The 25,989-nt window shown below is 43.1% G+C and overlaps 1 protein-coding gene, 1 long non-coding RNA gene and 1 other non-coding gene across 5 annotated transcripts in view; 1 reads left to right on the top strand and 2 right to left on the bottom strand.

Moving 5' to 3' along the window:
• Window positions 1-3,188: 3,188 nt before the first annotated feature.
• Window positions 3,189-3,262, bottom strand: TRNAI-AAU (transfer RNA isoleucine (anticodon AAU)). Its single transcript has one exon. It is a non-coding gene; the product is annotated as a tRNA-Ile (tRNA).
• Window positions 3,263-5,662: 2,400 nt separating this feature from the next.
• On the bottom strand, window positions 5,663-13,464 carry LOC144321176 (uncharacterized). Its single transcript, XR_013386941.1, has 3 exons — window positions 13,164-13,464; window positions 9,879-9,953; window positions 5,663-6,422 (listed from the first exon to the last, which is right to left on the bottom strand). It is a non-coding gene; the product is annotated as an uncharacterized LOC144321176 (long non-coding RNA).
• A 19-nt stretch (window positions 13,465-13,483) lies between these two features.
• The window catches only part of MOK (MOK protein kinase), a 62,125-nt gene continuing 49,619 nt past the window's right edge, over window positions 13,484-25,989 (top strand). For 2 of the 3 annotated variants that reach the window (XR_013386938.1, XM_077910668.1), the window contains exon 1: window positions 13,484-13,747. Coding sequence is in view for 2 of the 3 variants with exons in the window: in XM_077910668.1 (XP_077766794.1) it covers window positions 13,675-13,747 (73 nt within the window). In the remaining variant the exon portion in view is untranslated. The remainder of the gene's footprint in view (window positions 13,748-25,989) is intronic. The other variant, XM_077910669.1, reaches the window with a different exon arrangement.

Here is a 25,989-nt window from a genome sequence, read left to right as displayed (position 1 = left end):
ATGCCCAACGTGGAACTTGAACTCAGGATTCTGAAATCAAGAGTTAGGTGCTCCACCAACTGGCCAGGCCTCCTCAAAGGGTGCAGTTTTTTAAAGGGGGGACGGGCAGAGGCTCTACTCCCAGCGTGGAGCAGGAGGTGGGGGGCCCATCCCACCACCCAGAGATCATGACCTGAGCAGAAATCAACTCTCATGCCCAAGGGACTGAGCCACCCCTGCACCGCCCCACACACAAAGTGTGCATTTTTAACAAGGGTGAACTCAACCCCAAATTGTTCCCAGGAGAACCCTGGGAACCCTGGATGTACCTAAGGGCCAAGATGGTATTTTATTCAATGTTCAGCACAGGCCCTGGCCCAGAGCACGGGATTACAGAGTGAATGATGCCTAGAGGAATAGGAAGGAAAGAGAGGGAGGGAGGGAGGACGAGGGAGGGGAGGAGGTAAAGAAGGAGGTAGGGAGGGAGAGGGAAGGAAGGAAGGAAGGAAGGTCCCCACCCCTCTCCACATTTCAGTACCATCCATCCCAGCTCCACCACTCCCTCTTCTATAGCCCAACCTTTCCCAATCTCCCCTCTCTACCCTCCTGGCTCTGTGTGTCTTTCCCACTGAGTCCTGTAACTGCTGGTGTGTGCTTCTTTCTTAGCTCTCCTCCCCAGAGAGCGCAGTGGGGCCATTGGTTGACAAACAGTTATTAAGTGCCTGCTGGGTGAGTCCCACGCCTGCCTTCAGGGCTGTCCTGCCTTCTTATACAGTCTAGGCAGGAAGAGGAGGAGGGAACTGGCATTTACAGTAGAATATAATGAGTGTCTTGATGCTCTCAAGTGAGGGAGGCTGGGGAGCCAGGCTGATGCCTGAGGAGCTTCTGATCATTTTTCTCTCCACAGGGCCACCACCATCATCATCGTGGTCAATACTCATGCAACATTCACTAAGCTTCCTGCAGTGCTCTAACTTAATTCATTAGTGGCCTTACTAAGGACTGGCCAAGAGAGAAGATCAGATTTGTGGAATTTGTTTCAATTCCTTAGTCCTTTTTTTTTTTTTTTAAACCTTGAAAGAAAGACTTTCTCATTCTCCCATCCTTAGGTGTCAGAAAGGTCCTCTCTGACCGCTAAGCCAAGAATTGCCCTCCTTGTCTAGAACAGAGTACCCCCATGTCATCATGGTTTTTTTGAGCCTGTCTGGGGAGAGGAGGGAGACTTTTCCTCTATGCTTTTAGGTTCAGTCTTTAGAGAGTCCGTGAGTTAAAGCGACAAAAGACAGATTAACAAGAGAAAAAACAAAATTTAATCATGCATTTTTATTCATGTACCTATGGAGTTCACAGAAAAATGTGACTCTAAGGGGCAGTTAGAACGTGGGGTCTATATACAATCTTAATAGGGGAAGGGCACTTATGGGGAAACAGATACCTTTTAGGAAAGATAAATGGCCCTTTACCAGAGTAGGTGGGAGATGGGACAGTTTTATGACAATGCCTGTGTAGATATGATGGCAACTTCTCTCCAGTGACAAGAGACCATTTTTCCTGATTGCTCTCAGGGAAGGAGATTTATGACAATTGGATTCTTTTGAATAATTTGAGAAGCCTCTACTTTATTTATTTATTTTTTATTTTTTTATTTTTTTTGAGAAGCCTCTACCTTTAGGCAGATAAGACTTTTCAGGAATTCATATGGCATCTGCTGAAAATAATTTTTATACCAGGCGGGTGTATTCTGGACCCCCCCCCCCCCACCGCAGGCCTGCTTAGGACACTGTGCAGCTTCTGAGGGCAGCCTTCACAGCTAGCTCCTCCTCTGCTGGGTCTAACAAGGTGCCTGGCATGTATATCCAAGACATGACATCCAAAGTATCGATACTCGCTGTCAGCAGCCCCAGGTTCGCCTTCTAAGTGTTCATTAGAACAAGGGTCCCATCCCTGGCATTCAATGAGCACTTTTACTCCACACTGAGCACTTGCCAAGGCCTCGGGTCCTCTGGTCTGTAGCTTTGAGCTATTACCGACTTCCATGAGAGCTTAACACATATTTGAGAAAAGAATGAATGGCTTAGCAGATGTTCTCCCTGTATATTTTTCAAACACGGCTAGAGCTCCTGCTAGACCCTGATATAAAATGGCATTCACCGTAAAATAACTGGTTTTCATGTTAAACTAAACATGCCCAACTGCACCTGGATTCTTGAACCGCGAGTGAGAAATCATCCAGCTGCCTTTTGACTGCAAACTGCAGGACCAAGAAGGAAAAAGATGCGAAGCTTGAGACCTCTCTGAAAAGCAAGAAAGCAGCAAGAGAAGGTTTCCAGATGCTTCCACAACCAGAAGACCTCACTGAAAACATGGCAGTCCGGCTGGTCCTTGTCTCCAGGGAGGGGCAGGATTTGCATCTCTCTCTTACTGTTCTGCTTCCCTCTTGGAGTCACGGAGTCACGAAGGGCGTGCAGCAAGAAGGCGCTCCCTAAGCACGCGCGGAATGAATGAATGAATTCCAGGCCTGGATTTTTCAAGCCTAACCACTGGCACCCAGGCATGGCACCCAGGGCCCACAGAAATTTTGCATTAGGAAGCAACCCGGGATGGCATTCGAGAGCATCCTAAAAGAGAAAGAAAGGAAAGGAAGGAAAGGAAGAAAGGAAGAAAAGAAAAAGAAAGAAAGAAAGAAGAAAGAAAGAAAGAAAGAAAGAAAGAAAGAAAGAAAAAAGAAGAAAGAGAAAGAAAGAAAGAAAGAAGAAAGAGAAAGAAAGAAAGAAGAAAGAAGAAAGAGAAAGAAAGAAAGAAAGAAAGAAGGAAAGAAAGAAGAAAGAAAGAAAGAGAAAGAAGGAAGGAAAGAAAAGAAAAGAAAGAAAAGAAAAGAAGAAAAAAAGAAAAGAAAAGAAAAGAAAAGAAAAGAAAAGAAAAGAAAAGAAAAGAAAAGAAAAGAGAAGAGGAAGAAAAGACCCAGCTGGCAGCTGCAAGGTGTGCACAGCGAGCGTGCGGGGATTTGGAGGGAGCAACGCGCGCGGGATCCTGACCCTTCTGCCCCCTGGCTGCGCGCGCCAACTTCGGGGTCGAGTCCGGAACGCTTCTGCGGCTCGCAGCCCTCGAAAAGCATATTAAGAAACAAAAATTGACAAGTAAAATAAAAAATTTTAAGTTGTAAAGTGAATTGAAAACGGGAAGCAAAGGGAAAAAGGAAGCTGCTCCCGTGGCCCGTACGGGGATCGAACCCGCGACCTTGGCGTTATTAGCACCACGCTCTAACCAACTGAGCTAACCGGCCACCCGGTGGCGGGGGCGCTTCCGCGGACCTTACAAGGCTTCTCCGCCCGCGCGCCCTGCGCCTCCCCGGGCCGTGCAACTGCCGTCATCCCGCCGCCGTCCCCATTGGCCAGAGGAAAACCCCGAGGCCCTTTAAAGAGAAGGCAGGTGGCTTCTCACTGCGAGTCGGAGGCTTTCACCGGAGAATGCAAATTATACCCGGGAGGCTGGCTCGGGAGCAGCATTTTCAAACCTTGCGAATGGATGCTATTTTGATTTATCTCTGAGAATCCTTCCAGCTCGGGAACCTCGTGTACCAACGGCCGCTGGGGTCTTCCCTGACAATGTTTTTTCACAGCGCAGGTGTATTTAAAATATATATTTGGCATCCAATTCAACCCCGTTAAAAAGAATGTAGCTTTTTTATCCCTTTTTTTTGTACTTAATACTCTATCCTTATATTCCTATGCAATTGCAAATGTCATTTTGTTTTTTATTTTTATTTTTTTGCAAATGTCATTTTATTTTATTTTATTTTATTTTATTTTATTTTATTTTATTATTTTATTTTTACAAATGTCATTTTAAATGGCTCGTCGGTGTTTCCTCGAGTGGGTAAGCCACAGTCCTCACCCACCCACCCTTTATTAAAAATGTCTGGAAAATGTTTTCATTTTGCCCTCTCTTGTTAACTAGCACTTGAATAAATCATAAAATAGCTGCTGGGTGGGCAACCTACAGTACCCAATTCAAAGGGATAATGTTTGTTTGGAAAAAAAAAAAAGAGTAAAAAATATGCTGGGAAGACAAAACTTGATTCCTCCATCTGCAGGTCCCAAGGCCTTTCCGACTCTGAGGCTCTGATATCCTGTGCTGCGGTGGCAAATGCTCCAGGGGTAGGAGAAGGGAGCCCCAGCTTTTCACACTGTCCATCCCTCTGGTCTGACTCCTCAAAACAAAACGGTGGGTGTAGATCAGGGTCTCTGGTTGCAAACAGCAGAAGCCCCGTCTAGCTGATCTTAACAGATTACTGAAGGGAGGTTAGGAAGCTCACCCCACCACCAGGAAGGCTGTTGAATCAGGGTTAGTCAACACATACTCATTAAGTCTGACAGTGTCCTAACCCCAGGGAATCAGCTGTGAATAAAACAGACCTGACCCTGTCCTCATGGAGCCCAGAGTTTAGCAAACACAGGTGTTAGTGAGTGTGAGTGGAGGCATGTTGGTAAATGGTGCTGGGGGTGAAGGGTCGGGCAGGTTTTTGAAGACTGAGACACTTGGCCGTGTTTTGAAGGACAAGAATGCATAAGTGTAGGCCAAAACAGGTAGAGCCCTCTGGGCAAAGGGAACTGACTGTGACGGCTGACATCCTGTCCATTTTGCTTTTGGTTAAATGTCCAGAGCCTGGTGCACTATATGGAATAGAAAGCATTTAATAAACAGGAGTTAGGGGTGCCTGGCTGGCTCAGTCAGTAAAGCAAATTACTCTTAGATCTTGAGGTCAAGAGTTTGAGCCCCATGTTGAGGGGTGGGGTAGGTTGTACTTAAAATAATAAACGGGAATCATATGGACAAATGAACTAATTGCAAAATCGCATTTTAAAACCAGTCAGATCAAATAATTTCTCTGTTCAAACCCTCGCTCCCTTCTCTGGTCCAGCCCTGATGTTTGCCAGATGTAGCAAATAACTTTGTATATGTCCCGTGCGGTATTTGGAACAAAACCAGTATTAGTTTACCTGAAGTTCACCTTTAACTGGGCTTCCTGTACCTACCTGGCAACCCGACACCCAAAGCGACACCCATTTGAAAGACACGCACCCCAACCTGCTCCTTTCCCCCTGCCTCCCTCCTGGACCTTGCTCATCACCCCATGCTCCTGCCTTGGGGCTCCTGCACTTTTTCTGCTCCCTCTTCCTGGACCTGCTTCCCCCCGGCACTGCCAAGGCGCCCTCCCTCAGGTCCTTATGTCTTTGCCTAAATGTCACATGTTCAGGGAGGCTTCCCTGACCACCCCCCGCACTCAGAATCCTTGCTTTTCCTGCTGTCTGGTCCAGAGCTTGCTTATTTCGTCACTGCAGGAGGGCAGCAACCTGTATTTTGCATCCGCAGCACCTGCAAGTGACTGGCACATAGGAGATGTGAGCCAGGTTCGTCGAGCCTCAGTGGACAGATCAGCCCTCAGAGGTCTGGCCCTGGCACAAACAGGCCGACTCGCAGGCTGGCTTCCTGAGAGGGCGGCCAGGATCACCTGGCAGGTGGGCAGGTGGGCCCAGGCCACCCAGAGGCCCGTCCGCGGAGGGCGGACGCAGTGCCCCGGCGCAGACGCTAGGGAGCAGCCGAGCCCCACGCTGCGCACCTGGCGCCGGGGCTACTGCAGCTGCTCCCGCCAGTTCTCGCCCCATCTCACGGTGTCCTCATTTTCATTCTCCGAGTTAGGAAAACCCAAACCCGTACATGATCCGCACCAAATGGTGCAGAGTTATTATTCAGGGTTTTACATGTCTGGGGAGAGGGGTCCTTTTGTGCAGGCAGCTACCTTGCATTTTCAATGGACCCTTTGCCTTAACCTACTTGCAAAATCTGTCATTCTGTTTAAACATTGGGAGCTTCAGTATGATAATAAAGGTATGCTGTATGCGTTCCCCAGGGCTGCCTTCAACCACAAACTGGGGGACCTCAGAGAAATGTATTCTCTCAGTTTTGGAAGCCAGAAGTCCAAGACCAAGGTGTCCTCAGGGTGGGCTCGCTCTGAGGGCTCCCTGCCAGCTTCTGGTGGTCTGCCCACAGTCTTTGGTGTTCCTGTGCTCCTGGAAGCCGCTCTTGTGGCCTCCATCGTCGTGTTCATGGATGCCAAGTTCTCAGAACAGTGCCTGGCACAAAATAGGTGTTCGATACATATTTGTTGAGTTGGTGTTAAATTCAGCGTGTGTTAAATTCAATTCAGGAAAATGTTCTTCCACTCTGGCAACATTTCCGAGGAAGAATGTTTCCGAGGGAGATTTGATATTCTCCTCTTTTTCTGGAACACCATTCTTCAGAGGCCAAAACTTTGGGGTTGAATCTCTGATTTTTGTTCTCTCTTCTTTGGTCCAGGCCTATGCCTATTGTCTATTTCCGGAACAATTTCCTTGAACTATCTTCCAACCTTCTCTTTATATTTTGTGTTTTGACTTGGAACCCTGAGGCACACAGACAAGGAGAGAGCAAAACACTTTGAATGTTGAAACTGAATTCTTGCCAATTGATTTGCAGGGGGAAAAAAAAGGAAAGAAATGGGAGGGGGTGGAGCAGAAATGAAATGCTTCATTGTACAGTATGTGCTATGTCAAAGCTGTTAGACAACATGAAAGAAAAATAGACAAATAGAAGGATTTTTCAGATGTTGCTTCTGATTTGCTACAACAAATCGGTGGGTTCTAGAGACTTTTAAAAAGTGTCCTTCCAACGTTGCATAGGTGGCTCAGGTCGTTAAGTGTTGGACTCTTGATTTTTGGTTTAGATCACGATTTCTGACTATCATAAATAAATTAAAAAAAAAAAAAAAAAGATCACGATTTCAAGGTCATGAGATTGAGCCCCGTGTGGAGCCCTGTGACAGATTCAGCAGTCAACGAAGAGTTGGCTGGTTATTCTCTCTCTCCCTCTGCTCCTCCTTGCATTTATGCTGCCTATCTCTCCCTAAAGTAAAATCTTTTTCTTTAGATTTTATTTATTTATTCATGAGAGACACGCAGAGAGAGGCAGAGACCTAGGCAGAGGGAGAAGTAGGCTTCCTGTGGGGGGCCTGATGTGGGACTTGATCCCAGGACCTAGTCTGAGGGCCCTGCCTCCTGAGTCGAAGGCAGATGCTCAACCACTGAGCCACCCAGGTGCCCCTAAGTAAAATCTTTATTAAAAAATTTTTTTGGGGATCCCTGGGTGGCGCAGCGGTTTGGCGCCTGCCTCTGGCCCAGGGCGCAATCCTGGAGACCCGGGATCGAATCCCACGTTGGGCTCCCGGTGCATGGAGCCTGCTTCTCCCTCTGCCTGTGTCTCTGCCTCTCTCTCTCTCTCTCTGTGTGACTATCATAAATAAATAAAAATTTAAAAAAAAATTTTTGCCCTTCCTGGGGCACCTGGCTGATTCAGTGGGTGAAGCATGAGACTCTTGATCTCAGGATTGTGAGTTTGAAATGCATTTTGAATGTGGGATTACTCAAAAATACACTCATTTTTTAAAACTTATTTATTTATTTATTTATTTGACAGAGAGAATGAGCAGGGGAAGTGGCAGGCAGAGGGAGAGGGAGAAGCAGGGTCCCTGCTGAGCAGGGAGCCTGATGTGGGGCTTGATTCCATGACCCCAGGATCATGACCCAAGCCGTAGGCAGACACTTAACTGAGCCACCCAGGTGCCCTCAAAAATAGAATCTTAAAACAAATTAATTTTAAAAAGTGTCTCCCTTAAAGCATGTACATTGATTGCAAAGCTTTTACAAAGGTCTCTTTTAGATGTAAGAGAGCCTCAGAAGCACAGGGAGTTGGATGTTGCAGACTTGGGTCTGAGCCCAGGATGGTCACTAGCGAGACCCTCTCTGGGTCTCCAACAACAGGCCACATGGCTTCTACAACCTGTCAGTTGGCCTGTTTAATTCTTCCCTATCAAGGGTTAAAGTTTGTCCTGGATGCTCAATAGTCATTGAAAATCAGGCCTGCCCTTCTCAGGAAGGAGTAACAGCAGGTGACAGTTGATGAGGCCTCTTGATTTGTCAACAACATTTTTTGAGCATCTGGGCAAAAATCAAGCAGTTTTGTTTAGTGCGTCACAGACATCTAATTTAATCTGCACAACCACTGTTTGGAGTGGATATTTTTATCCCCATTTTACAGAAGTGAGGAGATTGGTCCTGTGATTTGGCTGGGGTCACCTGGTGTGATTCTATCACTTTAACAGCTGAATTTTAATTCTTTCTATCCTCCTCTTAAGAAACGTTTCCTTAAACTTTATATCTGTTGTTATGAATGCCTTTTTCTGAGAGATGTGCTCTCTTAGTCTGAAATTTACCTATTTTTGCATCCACGTTACACATTACACTGTGATCTCATTTATAGTGCTTGGTTAGCTACTTTTATTTATTCATGTTAATTTAAATGGCTAATGCTTTTCTTGGTCCTCTTTATCTCACAGCTTTGCTAGCTTAGTTTCCTCTGAGATATGTTTATTCTAAAATGAATTTGTTAAAAAAATAATAAAAATAAAATGAATTTGTTTTCTATTACTTTTAGGTTGATTTGGATGTGCATGCCCACCTTACCAGTGTTACCACATTTGAAATTTCTGTCATCTCTAATTTTTCTTTCTAACTTCTGACTATTTCCTGGTTGGAACACTTATTAAGATGCTCAACAGAAGTAAACATATCTGCTAAGCATGCCTTGTGGCTAAATCTCTTGACATTGGAAAATAGGGAAAAGTTATGCTAGGATTCAGGAGGAACTGTCTGAGGAACAGTTTTAGAATGAACCAAAAAGCTCAAGTGGCTGTAGTTAGGTAGGTATTCAAGCAATTTCAAGAGTGGAGCTCTCACGTGTTGGATGGTTCCATTTCACAAGCATTTTTTTAAAAGATTTATTTATTTATCTTAGAGAGAGAGAGCAGGGGGGAGGGAGGGCATACTCCGAGCTAAGCACAGAGCCTGACATGGGGCTCAGTCTCATGACCCTGAGATTATGACCTGAACTGAAACCAAGAGTCGGTCACTTAACTCACCCAGGTGCCCCTCACAAACGTCTCTGGAGCACGGCCTCTAGCCTGGCTGCTGTGTGGTCACTGTGTGCTGGACTGGCAAAGGGCTCACAGCTTATTGTTTCTTGTCTGTCAATTCTTCTTCTTGTCTTTTAGGGCATGAGTGGTCCAGGGGAGCAGGTGACCAGACCAAACAGCCACAACCCGAGAAAGCTGACGTGCCTGTGTGATGTTTGAGAGTGTCTCTGTAGGGAGACACAGTTCCATAAATTGCTTTTTCTTCCTGGAGTAGCATTTCCTAGTCTGTTTAGAATTAAATAAAGAATGAGAAATTATCTAGGCCAGTGGTTCTCAAAAATATGGTCACTGGTGCAGCAGCAGGATCACGTTGGATTCTGTTAGAGGTGCAAATTATCAAGCCCCATCCCAGAATTACAGACACAGCTACTTTCGGGTGGGGCATGGCAATTGAGGTTCAACAGATCACAATCACCTGCAGGCAGGTGATTCTGTGCTGCTAAAGCTTCAGAACCAAGGCTCTAGGCCAAATCTTTCAATTCCCCTTTTTGTAAACTTCCTGCTGAGGTCCCCCATTTGTATCCTTTGATCTTCCATTCTGGAAGCTCTTTTCCTCTCTCTCCCAGGGCCTTGGGGTACCAGATGCACACTGCATGCCAGGAGGATGGGCTGGACCACCTGGTGAGGGCTGAAGTCCAGCAGTCCCTGCTTGCCTACATAAAGCCCAGAGGCTGCGTGTACCCACGGTGGGCAACGCACTCCTCTTCAGAATTGCGATCAACCTGGTCTTTACAGTTTCACTCCTGAAGCCCACAGTGAACTTGACCATAGTAAAAATGAGCAGAAAATCCCTCAGCCCATGAAAGTCCGAAACAATGGGGGTGGAGCTCACCTGCCAAATGCAGATACTCAATGACTGCCTGCAGGGGAAATAAAAGACAGTTTGGCAGCCCAAGGAGCTTAGAACCTAAGGGGGTAGAAGAAACACATGAAAGAGACAGCAAGAGAAAGATAAATGTGACAAAGTCCCCAAATAAGGGGAAAGACCACAAGGAGAGAAGAAGGGAGAGATCAAATCTCAGGAGTCTGTAGAGATTAGATATGGCTCTTCAGAGACAACAAAGCACCATCAACAATAATAATACCAGCAATGTGGGGCTTTTTCAATTTATTTTAAGATAAAATTCACATATTATTCTTAACCATTTAATATGTACCATTCGGTAATTATTGGTAGACTTACAAAGTTGTGCAACCACCGCTGTAACCTAATTCCAGAACATTGTCATCACCATAAAAAGAAACCCTGTCCTCAGGATTTCTCACTCCTCCTTCTCCCCACCCCCACTCCATCAGCTCCTCGCAACCACTAATCCACTTTGTGTCTTTATGGATTTGCCCATTCCGGACATTTCCAATAAATGGAATCATACTGTACACATGTGGCTTTTAGTGTCTGGCTTCTTTCACTTAACACCATGTTTCTGAGACTGCTTAATGGGTACAGGGCTCCCTTCTGGAGTAACAGAACTATTTTGGAACAAAATAGAGATCATGGTTGCACAATACTGTGAATGCACTAAATGTCACTTTTTTTAATGCCACTCTTTAAAAGGGTTGATTTTATGTTAAATGATCTTGACTCAATTTTTAAAAAAGAAGTAAAAAATTTCAAAGTAGAAACTCTGGACTCGAAAGCTCCAGTTTAAGAATTTCTCCTCTGGGTACACATGAATATACAGGAAATAATGTATGTACAGGGTTGATCACTGCAGCAATGTTTGAAAGATCAGACTATTAGAAACAACCAGATGTCTATCAGTAGGGGACCAATTAAATAGGGGATGGTGCAACCAGGAAACAGAATAGCCACCAAATATGTACTATAATGTAATATAACATAATACATCATATTATATCTTTTAAAAATATTTACCCTTCATTCATTTATTTCCTTTTAAGATATTATTTATTTATTCATGAGAGACACAGAGAGAGAGAGAGAGAGGCAGAGACACAGGCAGGCTCCATGCAGGAGCCTGATGTGGGACTCGATCCCGGGACTCCAGGATCACACCCTGGGTCGAAGGGAGGGGCTAAACCGCTGAGCCACCCCAGGATTCCCATCATCATATTATATCTTATATATGATTATATATTAAATATAGCAGTGAAAACATTAAAATATCCATTTTATACAATAATTTAATACATTTATTTAAATTATAATTTACAGTAACTAAAACTAATACATGTTAAATATATTAAAAACATTATTTGAGGAAGAAAAAATAACTTTCTAAACCAAAATGACTTTGGGCAGAAAGACGTAAGAGGAAGATGGGATGGGCACACGGTTGGGCCTAAAGATTTCAGGTGGAGGGAGACTGTATATGGGGTAAGAAATGGGGATTTATCCTGTAAATGACAGGCAGTCATGGAGACTTGGTCACCCTGGGGCTGGAAGGAGGAGGCTGGGAGCAGCAAGAAGCAGGGTAGGTAGAAAAAGGAGGAGTGTGCAGGAAGCTGAGGTGTCTTGAGGAGACAGGGAGGAAGGAAGTGTTGAGGGTAGAGTGCACCTGGGCAGGCGTTTTTGTTTCCTGCCAAGATGAGATCCAGAGGGTAGGGGACATGTGAGAGAGGCTGACAGCATTGGGAGCGTTCAGGTCTCATTTCCAGGGGCTCCGAGAGGAGAAAGCTTCCAGTTTTCCAGAGGAGAAGAACATGTCCTCAAGGAAGGACAAGAGAGAACGATTGAGAAGCATAAAGAAATTAAAAATTGCACGTTGTTATGTTTTTATCTTTTCCTGAATCTTATTAGATATCCTTTGTCCATGCAAGTGTGGGGGGAAGGGAATTCTTTTTTTTTTTTTTTTTTTTAATTTTTATGATAGTCACAGAGAGAGAGAGAGGCGCAGAGACACAGGCAGAGGGAGAAGCAGGCTCCATGCACCGGGAGCCCGATGTGGGATTCGATCCGGGTCTCCAGGATCGCGCCCTGGGCCAAAGGCAGGCGCCAAACCGCTGCGCCACCCAGGGATCCCTGGGAAGGGAATTCTTATATGGATCTCTCTGTGTGTTGGCAGAGTTTTTGGAAAATGATTTCACATAGGTCCACATTTAAATTGTAGATGTCTTCTATCAGTTCTAGCAGAAACACTTTGTACTCAAAGATATGCACAAGGATATTTTCTGAAGTATTGTTGGTAATAGTAAAAACAGGAAACATTAATAGGGAAATGGTTAAAAAAAAAAAAAGCGAGCATATCCAAACTGCAGAATATTGTGCAGCAGTTAGAAAACTTAGGGTAGCGCTCCATGTGCTAATATTAAAAGATGACTACGACTTGTTAGGTGAAAAAAAAGCAAATAATAGAATACCTATGATTTTCAATTATAGGGAAAGTCTGCAAATTCATGCACAGAAATTCTGAAAAGATGCCACTCAACTGTGGCCAGTGGTTAATTCTGGGGAGGATGGGGATTGAGAAGAATGGAAGTGCTTCAAAGGAATTATTTAAAATTTTACTTGATTAATGTACTTTTTTTTTTTTTTTTTTTTACAATGGATCTATTTTGCTTCTTGAATTTCAAAAATTACTTGGAAAACATAGGGAGAGTTGACTTTACGGAGTAGTTGTGGGAATGAAAAAAGCAAATGCATGACAGTGAGCTTCATAGAACGCTACACCGATAGAGAGTTGTTGCTTGTAGTGCATAGTGGGCTCCTTGAAGGCTGGCACTCTTGGCTTATCACTCCACCTGTACAGGTTCACATACTCGTTCCTTCAATTTCTCACTGGAGTAGAAGTTTCAAGAAGTCAGGGCCTTGTCCGCACTACTCACCCTTATTTTCCCCAAACCCGCGACAGTGCCTGAGGTCAATACATGTTTGTTAAATTAAAAGCAAAACCTGGGACGCCCGGGTGGCTCAGCGGATGAGCACCTGCCCCTGGCTCAGGGCGTGATCCGCGGTCTCAGGACCGAGTCCCACATCAGGCTCCCTGCTTGGAGCCTGCTTCTCCCTCTGCCTACGTCTCTGCCTCTCTCTCTCTGTGTCTTTCATGAATAAATAAATAAAATCTTAAAAAAAAAAAAAAGACAAATTACAAAATCAACCTCTGGATACCAGACTAGTTAGAAGCCACTGCAGGATGAGATTGCAAAGAACAGGTACCCGCTAGTTAGAAGATGCTCAACTGCAGGATGAGACTGCAAAGAACAGGTACCCGGTGACAGTCATTTAGTGCGTCCCCAGCGCAGCTAAAGCTGGACTATCGTTCTAGCATTAGGTCTCAAGTGGCCAAATTCTCAGGCAGGATGGGAATAGCGATCCCAGAGGTCGCCGCCTACACTTTTCGAAGGCCGGGAATCGCTCGCTCGCGTAGAGCGGCTGGGGAGGTTGCTTAGCAACCGGGCTACGGAGGCGGGCCGCACTGCGCACGCGTACACGTAGGCCCGGCGGATGCGGACGTGGCGTGCTGCGCACGCGCGGGCGGCCGCTCCGGGGCGCGACGGTTGCTAGGGCGACAGGGATACAACATGGCGGCCGGATCCTAACGCTTCCTGTCCGGGGTTAGGGACCCTGCCTTAGAGGAGTGAAAGTCAGGGTCAGGGGGTCGTCCTTTCTGCCCCTTTCTTCTCGGTCCAGTTTCGGCGAGGGCTTGTCGTCGGCTTCCGCCTCCAGGATGAAGAGTGAGCGAGGCCGGGAGGGGCTGGAGGGGCCGAGGCGGCCGCTGGGCGATTCCGGGGCCGCGGCGGGTAGGGACCCCGCGCCTCCCTGGGTGGTCGGAGCCGCTGGCGGCCCCCGGGCTCGGGGCGGGCGGGGCGGGGGCGGCGGGGGCTCAGCGACTCTCCAGGCCCCGCCCCCCCATATTTCAGGGCGAGGTTTTGTTAGGAGTCTGGGGGGTCTTGTTTTAAAATGCTGGTTTTTGAGGCTCAGATTCTTGAACATTGGGCAGGTTGCTGTGTGCCTTCCTGCCTTTTCGTGACATCGGTTTAGGGAACAATTGGGAGGAGAGCTGGCCTATTTTTTTGTTTGTTTTTAATTTTTAATTAATTAATTTTATTTATTTTTATTTTTTATTTTTGGATCAAGCAGTAGTGTTTTTAGGGCTTTTTAATAGGGATTTTGAGACAACCTTTTGGTGAAATGAGTGTTAATTGTGAAGTTGGGAAAGGAGATGGTCGTCCTGGAAAATGTGACGGGTAAAAAAATTTACCTGTGCTTGGGTTTGTGGATTATGGGCCCTTCAAATGCAACCAACTAGAGTGGGCTTTTTTTTTTCCCCTCCCCCTGTGAAAAGATTAATTTCGATTAGATACAGTTACAGGGTACAATTTGCATTGTACCCTAAACGTTAATTGGTAATTGATTATGGCATGTTGTGGAAGAAAGATATGTTAAAAAAAAAGAATTAATTCATCTCATTTGCCCTTTGCAAGACATTCTTATTTTATTTTTTTCTTTAAAGATTGTATTTATTTATTCATGAGAGACACCCACACACACAGAGGCAGAGACACAGGCAGAGGGAGAAGCAGGCTCCATGCAGGGAGCCCAGCCCGATGCCCACTCGATCCTGGGTCTCCGGGATCACACCCTGGGCTGAAGGCAGACGCTCAACCACTGAGCCACCGAGGCACCCCAAAATACAATATTTTAAAAATAAATAAAAATAAAAGGGGGGGATAGATGTACATTTATATATTTTTTCATATATAGAGATAGATACACATTTATAAATACAGATATATAGAGACATAAAAGAAACTAAAAGAGCAGTTGCCTCTAGGAAAGGAGCAGGGTCTAAGAGGCAAAGGTGAATAAAGGGAATGACCAAATGATCAGACCTAACTTCAACAAAACTGAGACACCCTGACATCAGGCTCTCTAGATGGGACACACTGACAGGCACATAACATCACCTCCGACGTATTTCTTGATGAAAAGATTTAATCTAAAACTAATCATGAGAAAACGATCAGACAAATCCAAATTGAAGGACATTCTGCAAAACATAAGGCCTGAATTCTTTGAAAAGTCAAAGGCACAGAAGGCAGGAAACTGCCAAATTAAAGGAGGCCAAAGAGATATGACAACAAAATGCCCTTTGTGGTTTTTGATAGGATCCTGGGAAAAATAAAAACACCTATAATGGATGTTACTGGGGTAACTGGAAAAATCTGAAATATAGGCTGCATTCTGAATAACAGCACTATGCCAACACATTACCTGTATTGTGATGATGTAGGAGAGCGTCCTTTTTTGTAGCAGATACTTGCTGAATTATTAGTGGTGTAAGATACTGATGTCTACCACCAACTCTCAAAAGATTCAGTGAAAATACCGTACGTAATTTAGAGAGCGCAAGTGAGCAAGCACACAAAAGGCAAAATGGTGCCTCTAAGTGGAAGGTTTATAAATATTCAATGAATTCTTGCAACTTTCATGTAGATTCAAAAAATTTCAAAATACAGTGTTGAAAAAAGGAACACAGTGAAAAAAATGTGTACATAAGTTCACACTATAAAAGCATAAAGCCTTTTGTAGGCCTTGTATTCTAATTACAGCTTTGGGTGCATTAATGGAAAAGATAATCATGTAAACAATATCTACCAAAAGAAAATAAGAATGTCAGGGGCGCCTGGGTGGCTCAGTGGTTGAGCATCTGCCTTTGGCTCAGGTCGGGAATGCTGGGTTATCATGTTGGGCTTTATCTTCTACGTGTATTTTCTACGTGTATTTTCTATTTTGTTTTCTAGACAATGCCTAAGTGTTTAGGAATGTATTGATCATTGATCGCCTTCTCCTTTTTGTTTTGCATTGTTGGCGGTGTAGGGAGGAGGGAGAAACACAGTGAGTGACATTGTTAGGAGCATGGGCTTTAGAACCAGGCAGACATGGCAGTCTCTCCTGCAGGTTACTGACCTTTCTTAAACGGATTTTCTTCATTGTTCTAACAAATCACCACAATTTAGTGGCTTAAAATAACAACATCTTCATCTCTCTCTCATAGTCCAGTGTGTGGTCTGGACTCAATTAGGTGGGTCCTACTTGGAGTCTCTCATATACTCGTAGTCCTCTCAAAAGTTTCTCACTCACATGCCTGGCAAGTGATGCTGGCTGTCTCCTGGGACCGGAGCTTGGGCTGTCAGCCAGAACACTACATCTCCACATGGCTTGACCTTCCTCACAGGGTGGCATTTGGGTTCTGAGGATCAGCATTCCAGGGGTGTGAGGTAGAAGCAGCATCACCTTCTCTGATCTAGCATCTGAAATGTCATAGTGTCTCTTCCACCTTCCCCAGATTTGAGGGTAGAGAACGTAGATCCCACCTCTTGATGGAGTGGCAAAGACACACGCTAAGATGACTGTGTGGGATGGGATATCTAGAAGCTGCTGTCTTTAGAAAATAAAATCTTCCACACTCAGTTTTAAAGAGGCATAAGAGGGTTCCTGGGTGGCTCAGTTGGTTAAGCATCCAAGTCTTGATTTTGGCTCAAGTCATGATCTCAGAATTATGAGATCCAGCCCGACACCAGACTCTGAGCTGTGCATTGTGGAGGCTGCTCAAGATTCTCTCTCTCCCTCTGCCCCTACCTCTCAAAAAATAAACAGGCATAATAATACCTATTTTATAGGATTGTTTCAAATATTAAATGAGATCAACTATGTAAAGCTCATAGCATAGCATCTGGTAAGTGGTAAATTATAAATGAATTATTATTCGCTATCCCAGTGGATAGAAGGCAGGGGTGTAAAAGGGGAAAGAATGACTGTCAGATCCTTGTTTTGAAAAAATTTACCCTTATCTAACCTAGTGGGAGTGCCAGCATTTTACTTTGTGAACTTTTTAATGGATTATTCAAAATATACCTATGAAAAGAGAAAAAATCCTGCACGTTCTGAAGGCATCACAGTTTCCTATTATATCACAGGGAATTTTTATTTTATTTTTTATTTTTTATTTTTTTGGGGGGAATTTTTAAAATTATCTGTTGTCATTGCAGAAATTTAAGCTTTGTGTCTCTCCTAAATGTATTTTTATAGAATCAAAATTGCAAGGTACCTCAGATCATCTTAATTCTCTCTCCCTAGTGCTCATCTCATCTTCTGCTTTTATAAATAGATGCATCAACTAGCAACTTTTTCTCTTTAAAACAAAGTCAGTAAAAGTAATACTGCTTTGTAATAAACTGAAACAGTGAAAGGTTTTAAGTTATTTTCAGGACTCTCCCCTACTCAACAGTCAATCCTGGTTAACATTTTCTTGGATGTGGGGCATTTGGGGGGCTCAGTCAGTTAAGCATCTGACTCCTTTTCGGCTAGGGTCATGATCTCAGGGTCATGGGATTGAGCCCCATATCAGGCTCTGTGTCCAGTGGGGAGTCTGCTGGAGATTCTCTCTCTCTCCTTCTGCCTCCCCGCCCTCCCCCCCACCTGCTTGCACACTCTTACTCTCTCTCGAATAAAATCTTAAAAAAAGAAGATATATTTTCTTAGATGCACTCCCATGAATTTTCTGTGCACATTCTGTGTGTACATGTGTGTATGTACATGTATGTAGGTGTGTGTATATATATGTATATATATACATGAATATGTATTTGTCCCTTAGATACCCAAAACTAAATGGAATTCTATTAAATATGTCGTACTGTAACTTGCTAGGATGATTCTTCAATGAATATGTTTAACACATTTCTTAAGTAATTCTTCACATTTATCAGTGGCTTATATTCCTAGCAGTGGACTTCATTAAAGGGTATAAGTTAAATGAAAAAATTTTATGAGTTTATGAATAATTTTATGTCCTTTTGTTTTTTCATGATGTTTGGTAATTCAAGTCACAAATTTCTTCACTTGGTATCAAGTAATTAATTGGGTACAGCCCTCTTCATTGAAGGTTCCTGACCTTATTTTAGTAATTTGGTTTGAATTACTTCATCTCTTAAAGAGAGTGGAAATTAGAAGCTGAATCCTCTTCCTTCCAACTCTATTTGAGAATTGTATTTCGTAATTAACCTCTGCCAATTCTTTTCATCCCTCCACTGGTGAAGCCCCCATAGCTGTTGCCTATCACCTGCCTTGATTAAGATTTAGAAGCATTACTTAAACACATATATTTGGATTTGAGCATTACAAGTGTCCCTTTTCACAAAAAGTGAATTTGACCTCCATTTTCATGCATTAAGTAAGGTTTAAATTCCACTTACACAAGACTTGATTTAATAAAAATGAATAGAATCTTAATGCAGACAGTCTCATTTACCTTCGTCTTTCTATCCTTTCATACAGCTATCTTATTAAACTCTTCTCTGTCCTTGAGTCTGGGTGGTTTGGGGGGTGGGTTTGGTGATTGTTTATTTTGAATATATTCCCTGTAATGTGGGGTAGGATTTTTTTTTTTTTACTAGTACAGCTCTGTACCCTTCATAGCTTTGTGTTATGCTTTGTGTACTTGTTAGTGTTCTTCATGCAACTTGAAAGGCTTGTGGAAACCTACCAGATTCTGTTGGAGAGAATGGGAAAAACCTTTTCCTAGGTGTTTTGTCCTAAGGGTGTTTCTCTTTCTCTCCCTTGCCTTTCATTCTTGTTTTATACTTGAAAGAGTCATAGGGTAAATAAGAGACCCTTTATCCACCGTGGCCATTTCCAGAGCCACGGGTTCCATTTGTCACATGCTCTTTGTGTTGTCTGGAGCCACCCAGGGATGTTGGCTCACAGTCAGTGTTTGTACTTTTTTTTTTTTTTTAAGATTTTAATTTATTTATTCATTAGCAACACAGAGAGAGAGAGGCAGAGACACAGGCAGAGGGAGAAGCAGGCTCCCTGCAGGGAGCCCAATGCGGACTTGATCCCGGGTTCCCAGGATCATACCCTGGGCTGCAGGCGGCGCTAAACCGCTGCGCCACCGGGGCTGCCCTGTACTTTTTTTTTTTTTAAGATGTTATTTGTTTGTTCATGAGAGATGCAGAGAGAGAAAGAGAGAGAGAGAGAGAGAGGCAGAGACATAGGCAGACTCTTCTGGGAGCCCAGTGCAGGACTTGATCCCAGGACTCTAGGATCGCAGCCTGAGTGAAAGGCAGGCGCTCAACCACTGAGCCACCCAGGGATCCCTGGAGTTTGTGCTTAAACTACTTTAAAGTGTACAGTTGACTGGTTTTGTTTTGTTTTGTTTTTGTTTTTAAAGTAAGTCTGTTTATTTATTTATTTATTTATTTGTTTGTTTTTATTTATTTTTAGTAAGTCTGTTTAACTTGTCTGTGGTGAAATACAAATTGAGATTTGTTGTGTAAAATTTCCCTTCTTCCCTTCTCAAATTGAATTCCTCAGTCCACAGCCCAACTTTCGGTAACTGACTTTCATCCTTCCCATGAACTTTGTCTCCCTTTAAACTGCTATTATAGTATCAAGACAGTTCATTTTGAGGCCATTTTGAGCCATTTCTGTTGGTTACCCAATAAGTTTACTGATTTCTTAAAGTCCTTGAGAATGCTTATACCCAGACACACTTAAAGTAATATACATTTATTGTGAACACTGAAAAATATAGACAAGAATAATGAAGAGAATTCAAATCATCACTGATCCCATCCAGACATAGATACTTTAAAATATTTTGGATATTTTGGAGCTTTGGGGTGGTTAAGTGTCCACCTCTTAATATCTGATCAGGTTGTGATTCTGTTGGTGATGAGATCGAGCCCTGCGTCAGGCTCCATTTTAGGAGACTGCTTGAGATTCTCTCTCTCCCTCTGCCCCTCACCCCCCTGCCCAGTGTACTTATTCTCTCTCTCTTAATAAATATTTTTTAAAAGATTTTGTTTATTCATGAGAGACACAGAAAGAGGCAGAGACATAGGCAGAGGGAGAAGCAGGCTCCATAGAGTCAACCTGACGTGGGACTCGATCCTGGAACCCCAAGATCACACCCCGAGCCGAAGGCAGACGCCCAACCACTGAGCCACCCAGGTGTCCCTTAATAAATCTTTAAAAAATATTTTATGGGAGTGCCTGGGTAGAAACTGAAACTCTTGGTTTCAGCTCAGGTCACGATCTCAGGGTCTTGGGATTGAACTCCATGTCCAGCTTTGTACTCAGTGCAGTCTGCTTAAGTTCTGCTTCCCTCTCCCTCTGTACCTACCACTCATGCTCTCTCTCACTCTTTTGTCTCTAAAATAATAAGTAAATCTTTAAAAACAATTTTTTACGTATTTATATCCATTCTTGATGTATATGTATTTGTATGATTGTTACCATCTTTTTTCACTTAATATTAAATTATGGCTGAATATTTTCTTATATCATTAAATAGTATTTGAAAAAATTGTTTTTAATGGCTACATAATATTTCAGCATGTTGCTGAAATTATTATTAGATCATTCCTTGATATTAGATACTTAAGTTTTTAGCGTTCTTGCTGTCGCGGTACTGTGATGAACATCACTGTCTATAAATTTTGTTTGTGTCTCTGTTGGTATCGTTGGGATAGAAACCTGGATGTGTAATTGCTGAGCTGAAGGATATGAGCTCTTTTCTTTCTAATATCATTTTCCTACTTAAACAAGTAATTTATGTTCACTGAGAATATTCACACAATACAGAATGATTAATCAGAAAGTGAGAATCTGCCGTAGCCCCTTTCCCCAGGAAGCCTGTCATCACCAGGGAAGGTAGCAGGTGTTCTCAGTGCTCTCGCTGTGCACCTCTCATTTCCTCATTAGATGTGCCATGTCACATGGCCACTGTCTCACCACAACCTTGTCCTAGGTGGAATACACATGTTGCAGACCGTTGCCAGTTTGATAGATGGATTAAACGAAAAAAGGCAGCTCTTTTTGTATTCCATTAAGTGCCAGTAGTTTTACCTACTGGATATTTTTATCTCTTAAGTGAATCGTCTTATGCCCTTTTGTCCATTTTCTTTGAGAGATACTAGTATTTTAACTTATTTATTTGTAAGTTGTCTTCATAATTAAATATATTAGCTGTCCTTATATTTGTTGCAAATATTTTCTCAGAAAGTTCTTTGCCGGGGATCCCTAGGTGGCTCAGCGGTTTATCATCTGAGGTGTGATCGGCCTGGGGTGTGATCCTGGGGTCCCAGGATCGAGTCCCACATTGGGCTCCCTGCGTGGAACCTGCTTCTCCCTCTGCCTATGTCTTTTCCTCTCTCTCTCTTTGTGTCTCTCATGAATAAATGAGTAAAATCTTAAAAAAAAAAAAGTTCTTTGCCTTTACACTTTGTTAAATTTTTGATATAGGCATATTAAATGTGTGGGTAGGCTCGCCTCTAGATCTTCCTTCTTTGTGAATTCATTGAACTTCAGTGTTAAAAAGCCATCCCTGTCTGATGGGCTGGTGAATATACAAATGCATTTTCTTTTACTGTGACTTTTACATTCAACCTTTTACCAATATTAACCAATATTTAAATGTGTTGTAGAGCAAGGATCTGACTTGAATTTTTAAATGTGAAGTCTCCCAATTTAAACAACTCTTTTGAGGTATAATTTCCACACAATAAAATTCACCTATTTTAAGCGTACAGTTCGATGATTTTCAGCAAACGTAGACAATAGTGTCTCACCTCCACAATCAGGATGTAGAATGCTTCTATCACAGGCCACAAGTTCCCTTGTGCCCCTTTACAATCAATCTCCTTCCCCTACTCCTGCCTCCATGGATCATTACTATGCTTTCTATTGCTAAAATATTGCCTTTTCTAAAATTACATATAAATAAAGTGTCATAAATGTATTTATAAATGTATATGGCCTTTTAAACCTGGCTTCTTTCATTTTTAGCATGATGTTTTTGAGGTTCCTGTGTATAGTGGCATATGTCAATAGTTTGGTCATTTTTATTACTGAATGTAATTCAGTATCAAATTGTATGTATTCTGTTGTATGAATATACCACAGTTTGTTTATCCATTCATCAATTAGTGGATATGAAGGTTGTTTCCATTTTTTTGGCTGTTGTTAATAATGCTGCTGTGAACATTCTCATGTAGAAGTCTTTGCATGTATATATGTTTTCATTTTTCTAGGGTAGATTCCTAGGACTGGAATTGCTGATTGTATTTTTTTTTTTTAAGATTTATTTATTTATTTATTTATTTATTTATGATAGACATAGAGAGAGAGAGAGAGAGGCAGAGACACAGGAGGAGGGAGAAACAGGCTCCATGCCGGGAGCCCGACATGGGACTCGATCGCGCCCTGGGCCAAAAGCAGGCGCTAAACTATTGAGCCACCCAGGGATCCCCTGATTGTATTTTTTTTTTTAAGATTTAAAAAAGTTTTATTCATTTGAAAGACAGAGCACAAGTAGGGCTGAAGAGGCAAAGGGAGAGGGAGAAGCAGACTCCCCACTGAGCTGGGAGCCTGACATGGGGCTTGATGCCAGGACCTGAAGATCACAATCCAAGCAGAAAGCAGATGCTTAACCAACTGAGCTACCCAGGCACTCCTGCTGGATTGTATGTATGTTAAATGCATACTTAACTATCTAAGAAACCTCCAAACTGTTTCTAAAGTGGCTATACCATTTTTTATCCCCATTATCCACGTATGAAAGATCTGTTGAGTCCACATCTTCACTAACACTTGGCATTTTCAGCCTTTTAAATTTTAGACGTTCTAGTGGATGTGCTTTAAGGAGTTTTAAGAGTTGGTTGTTCTCACTTTGTTAAACTATCCTGGGGGCTCAGTGGTTGAGTGTCTGCCTTTGGCCCAGGTTGTGATCCCAGGGTTCTGGGATCAAGCCCCACATCCAGCTCCCTGCAGGGCTCCTGCTTCTCCTTCTGCCTATGTCTATGCTTCTCTCTAGGTCTCTCATGAATAAATAAATAAAATCTTAAAAAACAAACAACTATCTAATTTTGTAAGGGGCATGAAGTTACAGCTCAGTGTAGGCCACATCATGGAATACTGAGTGACCAGATTGCTTGATGGACTGACTGCTTTAGGAGTTTGAAAACCACATAAGGAGAGACCAAACAGTACTCTGGTAAAGGTTAGGCTACTAACAACTGGAATTTGTGTTTTTACTGTTCCTCACACCAGAGAATGTGCCCCTATATTGTGGTGTTCCCAAATTCTGCCTTTCTCATGGACCTTGTTAGCTGAGCCAGTAATCTTGTAAAGAATCTGTTGCCAAGGTCAATGCTCTTAAAGTGCATTGATGTGACTTCATCTGCATCCCCTTGGCAGTGTTCTGCTTATGGGGAACAGTAGTGGCAGTGTGGCCAGGAAATGGCTTCTGGAGTCAGATTCCTTGCTTTTAAAGAAAGCCCTGCTCTATTGTTCATTGATGTGACCTTGGGCAGGCTACTTAACCTCACTTGTGAGAGAGGATTAATGGGGTACCCTATTGCATGGGATTGTTGAGGTGATTAAGTGTAAATGGTGCCTGACGACTAATACTCAGAGCTTGGTGTTTAATAAATACCGTTCTCCTGTAAAACACATCAGGACTTCTTGGAGAAATGGCTGATCCTAGGACTGAGACAGGATATACATAGGATTTTGTAATACCAGGAAGTAAGAAAATACTCAAAAATAAACCCAAAGATGGGGCATATCAAAGGGACACAGGAACCAACTGAATGAGCTCCTAGGTGGCCAAAGCTGGAATTATTTAATTTAAAATAAAATAGTATTGGATAATCCCAAAGTATGAAATAAATATCCATAGGTCCATACTAACGTAAATGATTAAATAAATGAGAATAGAGTAACTTCCCATGTAGAAGAATTCCAAATAATTAATGTAGATGCTCCATCCTCACAGAGAAGAACATTATTTCCCTCTCTATGTGTAGGATATGTGTAGTGACTTTTCCCAAAGGGTACAGGCTAGAATGGGGTGGGGAGAAAGAGTCACTTTACAGAGGAAAAACCTGACAAGCAAGACCTCAGCCTGGTGGTGATGGATCATCATCAGTGGTGACAAGCCATGCTGATAGTATGGGCCCTAGTTAAGATGTGCCAGTATGGCATTGTAGTGCTGTGATCTTCTTCCCCAAACCCATAACCCAAAACTAATGATGAAGAAGAGACAGATTCCAGTAGAAGGACATCTTAGAAAATACCTGACTAGTACTCTTCAAAACTGTTGATGTCACAAAACAAGGAAAGTGTAAGGAACTGACACAATAAAATCTTAAAAAAATAATAATGTCTCAATATGGGTTCATTAATTGTGACAAATGTAAGATGTTAATAGTAGGTGAAACCGCATATGAAGTATATGGTAATTTCTATATTATCTGTACAATTTTTCTGTAACTCTAAAACTATTCTAAAGTTAAAAGTTTATTTTTTTTAAAGATTTTATTTATTTATTCATGAGAGAGACAGAGAGGCAGAGACACAGGCAGAGGGAGAAGCAGGCTCCATGCAGGGAGCCTGACGTGGGACTCGATCCCGGACTCGATCCCGGACTCGATCCCGGACTCGATCCCGGACTCGATCCTGGGTCTCCAGGGTCACACCCTGGTCTGCAGGCGGCGCTAAACCGCTGAGCCACCGGGGCTGCCCCAAAAGTTTATTTTTTAAAATGGTGCTTGACATGTAGTAACTGCACAACAATGATAGATAGCTATGATTGCCTAGGTTGGTTTTGTTTGCTTTAATGTTTCCTGGGACCTGATTGTAAGTGAGGCTGAATTCACCTTATGCATCATTTCTTGGCATGTAATTGGGAAAAACATATCCTAAAGGACAGCTTATTAGAGGACTCTAAAGCTTTTATTTTATTTTATTTTTTTTTTTAAATTTTAATTTATTTATGATAGTCACAGAGAGAGATAGAGAGAGGCAGAGACACAGGCAGAGGGAGAAGCAGGCTCCATGCACCGGGAGCCCGATGTGGGACTCGATCCTGGGTCTCCAGGCTCGCGCCCTGGGCCAAAGGCAGGCGCTAAACCGCTGCGCCATCCAGGGATCCCTAAAGCTTTTATTTATCCCTTTCGCCTTACTGTTGCATTTAGATGGATGGTCTGACTTAGGAAAGGAGATAACCTGAGGGACAAGAGGTCTCTTTCAATATGATTGGAGATACTCAGTATTCAAAGATTTATTTATTTGTGTGAGAGAGAGTGAGTGAGTGAGAGAGAGCACGCATATGCTTGGATAGGGCAGGGGGAGGTGAGGGGCAGAGAGAGAGAGAGAGATTTTAGCAGACTCTGCTGAGTGCAGAGTCCAACCTAGGGCCAGATCCTACGACCCTGAGATTGTGACCCTGACTCCTGAGCCAAGACGAAGAGTCCAGTGCTTAACCAAGTTCACCACCCTGGTACCTTAGGGCTACTCAGCATTTAAAGATGGAGATGAATAGAAAAGGATTGGTTGCCAGTTAGTCAATAGTAATAAGTTTGTGATTCTCTTGTCAGGGAAGTTCCTCCCATTGTATGTGTACAGGAGACCATAGGAATATTAGATTAAGAGGCACATGACCAGGCATTTTCTCTGATTCATTTGTTGATTATGTACAGGGCACAAAGAGAACAGATTGTAGACCTTTCCTCTAAGGGACTTATGGCCTCCCTGGGAGCAATGCAAAGTGGAACGTGAGCTGTTCTGTAACAGAGGACAGGGGACACACAGAATGAGGGAAAGACATGCTTTAAGGCCCACTGGGTGAGTCGTAGGAGGTTAGAAACTAAAGCACCATGTATTTAATAATATACACAGGAATTTATTAATTTGACCTTTAGTTTTTAAAGATTTTATTTTTATTTTAGAAGGAAAGCATGAGCGGGAGAGGGAGAGAGAATCTGAAGCAGACTCTGAGCTAAGTGCAGAGCCTGATATGGGTCTCGGTCCCACGACCCTGAGATCAGCCAAAACCAAGAGTCAGATGCTTAACGAACTGCACCACCCAGGTGTCCCTAATCTGACCTTTAATATTATCTAAACACAAGTATGTGGCTCTTCCTCTCTTTTATAAAAGAAAAGGACCCAAAATTAGTGTCAAGGCACCAGCTTC

Source organism: Canis aureus, chromosome 9 (assembly GCF_053574225.1).
Source record: "Canis aureus isolate CA01 chromosome 9, VMU_Caureus_v.1.0, whole genome shotgun sequence".
NCBI classification, from domain to species: domain Eukaryota; kingdom Metazoa; phylum Chordata; class Mammalia; order Carnivora; family Canidae; genus Canis; species Canis aureus.
This window is presented reverse-complemented; position numbering and strand designations above follow the sequence as displayed.